At 44.6% G+C, this 10,263-nt stretch overlaps 1 protein-coding gene across 2 annotated transcripts in view; it reads left to right on the top strand.

Moving 5' to 3' along the window:
- hcfc1b (host cell factor C1b) overlaps window positions 1-9,933 on the top strand; it is a 62,835-nt gene extending 52,902 nt beyond the window's left edge. For both annotated transcript variants that reach the window (XM_061693614.1, XM_061693623.1), the window contains exons 28-30: window positions 7,155-7,452; window positions 7,529-7,583; window positions 7,685-9,933. In XM_061693614.1, the coding sequence (XP_061549598.1) occupies window positions 7,155-7,452; window positions 7,529-7,583; window positions 7,685-7,745 (414 nt within the window). In that variant the 3' untranslated portion in view covers window positions 7,746-9,933. The remainder of the gene's footprint in view (window positions 1-7,154; window positions 7,453-7,528; window positions 7,584-7,684) is intronic.
- Window positions 9,934-10,263: the final 330 nt, after the last annotated feature.

The following is a 10,263-nucleotide window of genomic DNA, read 5'->3' on the forward strand; positions in this document are numbered from 1 at the left end:
GAACTCTCTAAATAAAAGCAGCACATCGACTGTCCTATCAGTGAAAATAATATTTTAGACCACTGCTATACTACGCTAAGTAATGCATACCGTGCCATACCTCGTGCTTGTCTGATTACTTCTTAATTCACTTAATACCAACATACAGGCAAGAAGTTAAATGTGCGAAGCCGACGTTGAAAGCAGTGAAAAAGTGGACCAACAAAGCAAAGATAGAACTTCAAAGTGTGGAGTGTCATTGAAAATACAGCTGGTACCCTGGATGAATATACGGACACAGTCACATCCTCATATCATCATATCAGTTTCTGTGAAGAGGTGTGTGTACCAACAGTCATTTCACACGTTCAATAACAAAAAGCCAGGGTTCACTGCCAAACTTAAGCAAGTTTGCCAGGCTAAAAAGGTCGCATATTGAAGTGGGGATAGGGCCCTGTATAATCGCGCTAGAAACCAGCTGACTAAAGAAATTGACATTGCAAAGAGAAACTATGCAGTCGAGTTAGAAAAACAAGTTTCCCGCTAAGGACTTGAAATCGAATCAGTCTGGCATACATTACAATCGTTAACCAATAACAAGCGACCAACCCCCCACAAGCTGAGAACAAAAAAAGACTAGCCGACGACTTGAACACCTTCGACTGCAGATTTGAAAAGGACACTTTCACACCCCACACCCACCCAGCCGCACCACCAACCACCATCACACCTCTGACTTCTGCGTTGACCATCCACAAACAGGATGTGAGACATCTTCAAACAACAAAAGATCAACAAAGCGGCAGGCCCAAACCTGGTGAAACAAACTCTTCACACAGCTCTTCAATAGCTCTCTGGAACTGTGTGAAATACCATCCTGTTTCAAATGCTCCACCATCTTCTCAGTCCCCAAGAAACTTGCAATCTCTGGTCTGAATGACTACAGGCCTGTTGCCATGACATCTGTGGTCATGAAGTCCTTTGAACGCCTCGTATTGGACCACCTCAAGAGCGTCACAAGTCCCCTGCATGACCCCCTGCAGTTTGCCTACCGAGCAAACAGGTCTGCGGATGATGGTCAACATGGGGCTGCACTTCATCCGAGAACACCTCGACAGCGCGGGGACCTATGCGAGGATCCTGTTCGTGGACTTCAGCTGTGCGTTCAACACCATCATCCCCAAACTCCTCTCCTCCAAGTTTCTCCAGCTCAGCATCTCGCCTGCAATCTGCCAGTGGATTTACAGCTTCCTGACGGGTAGGCCACAGCAGGTGAGGCTGGGGACACCACCTCATCTACATGCACCACCAGCACGCCTCAAGGTTGTGGCCTCTCTCGGCTGCTCTTCTCTCTCTACCCGAACCACTACACCCGACTGTCAAACTCCTGAAGTTTGCAGACGACAACACTGTCATCGGCCTCATCAAAGACTGAGCTGAACACGCTCAAGATTGTAGAGATGATCGTGGACTTCAAGAGGCATCCTTCGCCCCTCACGCTGTCCAACTGCCCTGTGTCAACCATCGAGACCTTCAAGTGCCTGGGAATTACAGTGTCTCAGGACCTGAAGTGGGAGATCAACATCAACTCCATCTTCAAAAAAGTCCAGCAGAGGATGTACTTCCTGCGTCTTCTGAGGAAACAGCCACAGGAGCTGTTGAGGCAGTTCTACACAGCAGTCATCGAATCAGTCGTGTGTTCTTCCAAGAGTCTGGTTTGGTGCTGCTACAAAAAAGGACAAACTCCGACTGCAACGTACAATCAAAACTGCTGAAAAGTTTGTCGGTACCCGTCTACCCACCCTTGAGGACTTGCACGCTGCCAGAACTAAGACGAGCATGCAAAATCCTCTTGGACCTTCCACATCCTGGTCACCACCTCTTCCAGCTCCTTCCCTCAGTTAGGCGCTACCGAACAATGCAAACTAAAACAAGCAGACATTCCAACAGCTTCTTCCCTCTTGCCATTAACTTCTTAATCAGTTAACTTACAACCCCATTGCAACATGGTGCCAATTTTGTCTTGAGTTTGTTGTCACATCTCTGTTGAGTCAATTTTCATTACTCGTGCACTCACTGTAGTAATTTCGCCACGCTGCACTATTTGGATATCTGTTGTTGACCAATACTGGCCACTCATGTGCCTGAGTAGCATCTGCAACATTTGCACAATCGACGTCCCAGATTATCGCACTACTTGTCACTTTAAACTGCGTCAATTACTTGAAGTCCTTTGCACAATGGTCATTGGACCAGACTATTGTTCAATTAGCCATTTCAAACTGCTCTAATTGCTAGAGGACTATGCATCTTTTTGCAAAATTGTTAAAAAAAATAAATAAAATTGTCCGGCATTGTGACTGTTTTTTATGTCTTTGTTTCAAAAGTATTCTTTGTCAATTGACCGTTGTCATACTCGAGCAGGTCCAACAACCAGAGACAAATTCCTCGTGTGTTTTTGACATACTCGCCGAACAAGTCAACGAAATGGGAAAAAAAACACCCGGACTCACCCCTCATTATTCTCGGGGACTTTAACAAAGCTAAACTCAACCACGAACTCCCTAAATACAAGCAGCACATCGACTATCCTACCAGAGAAACTAACATTTTGGACCACTGCTATACGACGCTAAAAAACGCATACCGTGCTGTACCTCGTGCAGCCCTGGGCTCGTCTGATCACTGCTTAATTCACTTAATACCGACGTACAGGCAAGAACTTAAATGTGCAAAGCCTACAGTGAAAAAGTGGACCAATGAAGCAAAGATGGAACTACAAAGCTGTTTAGACTGCACAGACTGGAGTGTCTTTGAAAATTCAGCTGGCAGCCTGGATGAATATACGGACACTGTCACATCCTATATCAGTTTCTGTGAAGATGTGTGTGTACCAACAAAGTCATTTCGCACTTTCAACAACAGCAAGCCGTGGTTCACTGCTAAACTTAAGCAGCTTCGCCAAGCTAAGGAGGACGCATATCAGAGCGGGGACAGGGCCGTGTATAATCTCACAAGAAACCTGCTGACTAAAGAAATTAACATTGCAAAGAGGAACTATGCAGCAAAGTTGAAAAAACAGTTTAGCGCTAACGACTAAATCAGTCTGGCATGCATTCCAATAGCTGACTAATTACAAGCGACGATCCCCACAAGAATTGTTACAAGAACAATAGCACACAAGCCAACGACTTGAATACCTTCTACTGCAGATTTGAAAAGGACACTTTCACACCCCACGCCCATCCGGCTGCACCCCCGACCACAATCACACCTCTGACTTCTGCGTTAACCATCCACGAACAGGATGTGAGACGCATCTTCAAACAAAAAAAGATTAACAAAGCGGCAGGCCCAGACCATGTGTCCCCATCCTGCCTCAAAGTCTGCATGGACCAGCTTGTGCCAGTCTTCACTCAGATCTTCAATAGATCTCTGGAACTGTGCGAAGTTCCATCCTGTTTCAAACGCGCCACCATCATTCCAGTCCCCAAGAAACCTGCAATCTCGGGTCTAAATGACTACAGGCCTGTCGCCTTGACATCTGTGGTCATGAAGTCCTTTGAACGTCTTGTGCTGGACCACCTCAAGAGCGTCACAGGTCCCCTGCTGCACCCCCTGCAGTTGGCCTACCGAGCGAACAGGTCTGCGGATGACGCAGTCACCATGGGACTGCACTTCATCCTTGAACACCTCGACAGTGGAGGGACCTACGTGAGGATCCTGTTCGTGGACTTCAGCTCAGTGTTCAACACCATCATCCCTGAACTCCTTTAATCCATGCTTCTCTAGCTCAGCGTCTCACCTGCCATCTGCCAGTGGATCTACAGCTTCCTGACGGGCAGGACACAGCAGGTGAGGCTGGGAGAGACCACCTCATCCACACGCAGCATCAGCACTGGGGCGCCCCAAGGTTGTGTCCTCTCTCCGCTGCTCTTCTCTCTATATACGAACGACTGCACCTCAGCGCACCCGGGTGTCAAACTCCTCAGGTTTGCAGATGACACCACTGTCATCGGCCTCATCAAGGACGGTGACGAGTCTGCATATCGACAGGAAGTGGAGCGGCTAGAGCTGTGGTGCAGTCTGAGCAGTCTCTCAGGAGCTGAAGTGGACGGCCAACATCAACTCAGTCCTCAAAAAGGCCCTGCAGAGGATGTACTTCCTGCGGCTTCTGAGAAAGCATGGCCTGCCACAGGAGCTGCCGAGGCAGTTCTACACAGCGGTCATCGAATCGGTCCTGTGTTCTTCCATCACAGTCTGGTTCGGTGCTGCTGCAATAAAGGACAAACTCCGACTGCAACGGACAATCAAAAGGTACCCCCCTACCAACCCTTGAGGACTTGCACGCTGCCAGAACTAAGACAAGAGCGTGCAAAATCCTCTCGGACCCTCCACATCCCGGTCACCAGCTCCTTCCCTCAGGTAGGCACTACCGATCAAAGCAAACTAGACCTAGCAGACATTCCAACAGCTTCTTCCCTCTTGCAATCAACTTCTTTAACACCAAACCTACAATTCGATTACAACATGCTGGCAATTTGACCAATACTGGCCACTCGTGCCAGAGTAGCATCTGCTCCATTTGCACACTGATTGAGGAGTATCTGCAACATTTGCACAATCAACATTATCCCAGATTATCACACTACTCTTCACTTTAAACCGCATACACTCCTTGAAGTCTCGGCGTCCTTTGCACAATGGTCATTGCACCGGACTATTGCAATATTAGTCATTCGAACTGCTCTAAGTGCTAGAGGACTCTGCATCTTTTGCACAATTGTCAAAAAAAAATAAAAAGACTACCGACATTACCAGATAACTATTCACCCTTTATTGCTCAGTGACTGTTTTTTGTCAATGTCTTTATGTCTCAAAAGTGTTCTCTGTCAATTGACTGTCTGTTGTCGTACTACAGCGGCTCCAACTACCGGAGACAAATTCCTTGTGTGTTTTTTGGACATACTTGGCAAATAAAGATGATTCTGATTCTGATACTAGGCAAATAAAGATGATTCTAATTCTGAGATCCAACATCATAAGTGACACCTTTTCCAAGTCAGTGTTCAATCTTATATTACTTAGTACTTTGATAAGAGCTGATTCTGTCTTGTGATGGGGTCTGAAACCTGTTTGAAAATTGTCAAAAAAGTTGATTAAAAACCACTTTCCTGACAATCTTGGCAATGAATAGGACGTTGGAGATGGGTCTATAGTTTGCTAACATGGAAGCATCCAGCATTCTGTTTTTGGCAGCTACTTTCATAGGTTTAGGAAACTCACCTTACTGAAGTGAGCATTTATTTATTATATATATTTATTATTTATTTATATTCTATATGCAAATCAGCGAGCTTGTTTTGAAAAAGTCAGATGGTATTGAGTCCAGACACCTTGTTGAGGGTTTCAGCTGCTGAACCGTTTTCTCTACAGCTTTTCTTTCAACTGTATCAAATTCTGACATAGTAATACAGTATTTCCTGGGTGGTTTTAGGTTTTATATCATTCTGCTGATTGTGCTAATATTTGACCTGATGGGTTGTATTTTTTCACTAAAACAGCAAGCAAATTCATTACATTTATCTGTTGTGAGGAGCTCTTTAGCTGTCTGAATAGGGGGGTTTGTGAGCTTGTCAATCACCGCAAACAGAGTGAGTATTCCTAAATTCTTACTAATGATTTCAGAACAAATTTGCTATCTCTGAATAACTCTTGGTTAAAACTACAAAGTATTTTTCTGTAGAGGTCATAGTCAATTTGGAGTTTAGTTTTCCCCACTTAGTCTCTGCTGTCCTACAACCCCAATTCCATTGAAGTTGGGACATTGTGTTAAACATAAATAAAAACAGAATACAATGATTTGCAAATCATGTTCAACCTATATTTAATTGAATACACTACAAAGACAAGATATTTAATGTTCAAACTGATAAACTTTATTGTTTTTAGCAAATAATCATGAACTGAGAATTTTATGGCTGTAACACATTCCAAAAAAGCTGGGACAGGTGGCAAAAAAAGACTGAGAAAATTGAGGAATTCTAATTTTAAGTGGCGGGAAAAAATATGCATAGGGCCTTACAGAAAGATTTGCTTTATCCACTAAAATGGCTGAATGAAGAAGCTGTTTGCTGACCGAAGAGTTTTTGTGTGTGTGTGTGTGTGTGTGTGTGTGTGTGTGTGTGTGTGTGAGAGAGAGAGAGAGAGAGACACAGAGAACACGATGGATGTTTTACTGTTACGTGTGACCATATAATAGTGCTAATGTTGCCATATGCACAGCCAGAAAGACCGCAGAAACATCTGCAACTTACCGCAAAGTGTTTTCTGAAGTTAGAAGTTGGCTGAAATACCCAAGTTTCGGCAGTGATAAAACTACGTTGCATGTTAAAGCTGTTGTTTTTCGTTGGCTGTAATGTAAATAAAAGTCGGGCGCAGCTGTGACGACTCACTTTGATTGGCCCGTGAAGCCCAATAGAAGACTTTGTGTGCGGACATGTGACTTTCTTTTGATTGGTTAACTTGTGTCAAATATGACTGTGGTAATCATGGTGGATTGGAGCAATGGCACCCGATGCGTAAGTCGAAAACGGAAGTCTAAAAATAGATTGCGCACGGAATTATTGATAAATGAAAGTACCGAACGACATGTAGATTGTATCCATCCATCCATTTTCTGAGCCGCTTCTCCTCACTAGGGTCGCGGGCGTGCTGGAGCCTATCCCAGCTGTCATCGGGCAGGAGGCGGGGTACACCTTGAACTGTTTGCCAGCCAATCGCAGGGCACATACAAACAAACGACCATTTGCACTGACATTCACACCTGCGGGCAATTTAGAGTCATCAATTTACCTACCATGCATGTTTTTGGGATGTGGGAGGAAATTGGAGTGCCCGGAGAAAACCCACCCAGGCACAGGGAAAACAGGCAAACTTCACACAGGCGGGGCCGGGGATTGAACCTCCGGTCCTCAGAACTGTGAGGCAGACACTCTAACCAGTCGTCCACCGTGCTGCGTAGATTATTGTAATGGGGTAAAAGTATCGTTTCTTCTTAACAAAAATACTTGAGTAAAGGGGGGGGGGTGTAAAAACAAAGCTTGGATTTTTGTAACAAAAAATCTTATTTTATATTAAGGCTGGCCCCTACTTACCTTGTTGTACTCCTGCAGAATCTGGGTGGAGCTCAGCTTACTTGGGAGCCTCCGGCTGTCACATCGGGGAAGATCACAGAATATTCCGTGTACCTGGCAATACAGTCGAGCCAGGCCACTGCCGCCTCTGGGTCTGGTCCGGCACAGCTAGCCTTTATGAGGGTGTACTGCGGCGCCAGCCCATCCTGCCTGGTCCAGACTTGCAGTCTCACCAACGCCCACATCGACCATACCACCAAGCCCGCCATCATCTTCCGCATCGCCGCTCGCAACCAGAAGGGCTACGGGCCGGCCACACAGGTGCGGTGGCTTCAAGGTGAGCAATATTACTTCTGCCGTACAGGTCCCCATCGTGCTTGTGTAGCTCTTGACCTCTTGTTTGTTTTCTGCAGAAACCAGCAAAGATGCCAAAGCAGCCAGCAAGCGACCGGTGTCTTCTCCTGACTTGTGAGTGCAATTACTTTATTGATTGGTCGTGTGACTGATCAGGAATGATTTGTTCTCATGAGGGTCCAGATGAAATGATTCTTATAATCTTATTTCCTCAGTAAATCTGTCACACCAAAGAAGTTCAGAGCTGACCAATCAGAGGACTCCAAGCTGTGCTGAGGACTTCTCGGATATTTGTACATTGACCCGTCACAACCTTCTTTTGTTCATTTCTCCCCCTCTGTGACGCTCATCATGGAGACGTGGAAAAAATACACAAAACAACTGTCCTCTCTGAGATAATTAATTGTTGAAAGGTCAACGGTCTCTTATACACATGGGTGGAGCATCTGCAGAGCGGTTAGGAGTAACTTATTTTCTTGCAATTGCAAAAAAATATTACTAAATATCTAGCATTACTTACGTTTTACTTCCCTTTATTTTTATATACAGTAGGTACGGAAAGTGTTCAGACATTTTTTCCCCTCATTAATGTACACACAGCACCCCATATTGACAGAAAAAAAACAGAATTGTTGAAATTTTTGCAGATTCATTCAAAAAGAAAAACTTAAATATCACACAGCCTTAAGTATTCAGACCCTTTGCTCAGTATTTAGTCGAAGCACCCTTTTGAGCTAATACACCCATGAGTGTTTTTGAGAATGCAGCAACAGATTTTTCACACCTGGATTTGGCGATCCTCTGCCATTCCCACTTACAGATCCTCTCCAGTTCTGTCAGGTTGGATCGTGAACATTGGTGGATGGCCATTTTCAGGTCTCTCCAGAGGTGCTCAATTGGGTTTAAGTCAGGGCTCTGGCTGGGCCATTCAAGAACAGTCATAGAGTTGTTCTGAAGCCACGCCTTCATTATTTTAGCTGTGTGCTTAGGGTCATTGTCTTGTTGGAAGGTGAACCTTCGGCCCAGTCTGAGGTCCTGAGCACTCTGGAGAAGGTTTTCGTCCAGGATATCCCTGTAGTTGGCCGCATTCATCTTTCCTTTGATTGCAACCAGCTGTCCGTCCCTACAGCTGAAAAACACCCCCACAGCATGATGCTGCCACCACCATGCTTCACTATTGGGACTGTATTGAACAGGTGATGAGCAGTGCCTGGTTTTCTCCACACATCCATCCATCCATCCATTTTCTGAGCCGCTTCTCCTCACTCGGGTCACGGGCGTGCTGGAGCCTACCCCAGCTGTCATCGGGCAGGAGGCGGGGTACAGCCTGAACTGGTTGCCAGCCAATCGCAGGGCACATACAAACAAAAATTCGCACACACAGCCACTCCTACGGGCAATTTAGAGTCTCCAATTAATGCATGTTTTTGGAATGTGGGAGGAAACCGGAGTGCCGGAGAAAACCCACGCAGGCACGGGGAGAACATGCAAACTCCAACCAGGCGGGGCCGGTGATTGAACCCGGGTCCTCAGAACTGTGAGGCTGACGCTCTAACCAGTCGCCCACCGTGCCGCGCCTTCTCCACACAAACCGCTTAGAATTAAGGCCAAAAAGTTCTATCTTGGTCTCATCAGGCCAGAAAATCTTATTTCTCACCATCTTGGAGTCCTTCAAGGCCCGGTTGTTCAAAACTCGTTTATTTTTTAACCACTGGTTAAGTAGACTTAACTGACCGTTAACTTTAACGGCACCGTTATCTTGTTGTCCAAAACTCTGTTAACTTTAACCGGCTGTTAACTTGACATTAACGTTAACACACCAAAGCACCGCCGCTAACATTTTAACAGTGCGGTTAACTCTAATGATGGTGTTCGCAGCTAACCCTGCCTTCATTTTATTGTCACACTTTCTGTTAGTTCCTCTCATAAACAGATATTACTGATACCAATAATGCTAAGTCAAATTTACTGTCAATGTTCTTTCCATGGTAACTCAGATAAGCTAAGACAGAAGCATATTAGATTTTCTTGTTGCAGTTTATTACTGTGTTCTGGCGCAAAAGTGAGTGTTACAGAGAAATTACCGTGTATAGGAAGTAAACTTGTCAGTTTATGCTATAAAATGTTGACTAACTTAACAGGAACGTCCAAAGTCGTCGAACATTATCTATTTTGGGATACAAATTGACTACCAACTTGTTCCCATTTCATGCCTATTAATTCATTGTAAATCAGTTTTAACTGAAATATGTTCCAGAGTCAAACTGTCACCATTATAAAACTTTTGATACAGATCGTTTTTTTATGCAGTGCATGTGAGTATTCTAAAAAATAGCTGACTGGTATACATTTTGTTCTTTTGTTCATGATATTGATGTAGTCACTTTTGCCATATTGTAGGACGCAGTCAGGACCGGATGTGTACCATGTTAATGCATCACAAATACATTGCACTTCTATGGTTGTCGTCTTGCTATTCATCTTTGCCTTCACTGATAAGTAGGTGTACAGTGGTGGCATCACAAAAATAACCCAGTAAAAATCAAAACACTTGCCCAGTAAAGGGTTTAGTTTGAAACTTATTTTCCATGAAAATGTTCGTTTTTGAAATCTTCAGTTCCACTGTATCTTGGCAGGTAAACTTAACATAAAAATATCCTTTTGCGAAGGGTGTAATAATACATTTGCTTGGTAAAACCCTTGTAACAAACATTCATTTCCACTGAAGGCTTGAGGCAGGTTGTGTCATCTCTTTGTTAGACTGATCAAGGTTTTGGATGATTATCATCCAATC

The sequence above is a fragment of the Phycodurus eques genome, chromosome 1, assembly GCF_024500275.1.
Source record: "Phycodurus eques isolate BA_2022a chromosome 1, UOR_Pequ_1.1, whole genome shotgun sequence".
NCBI lineage: Eukaryota > Metazoa > Chordata > Actinopteri > Syngnathiformes > Syngnathidae > Phycodurus > Phycodurus eques.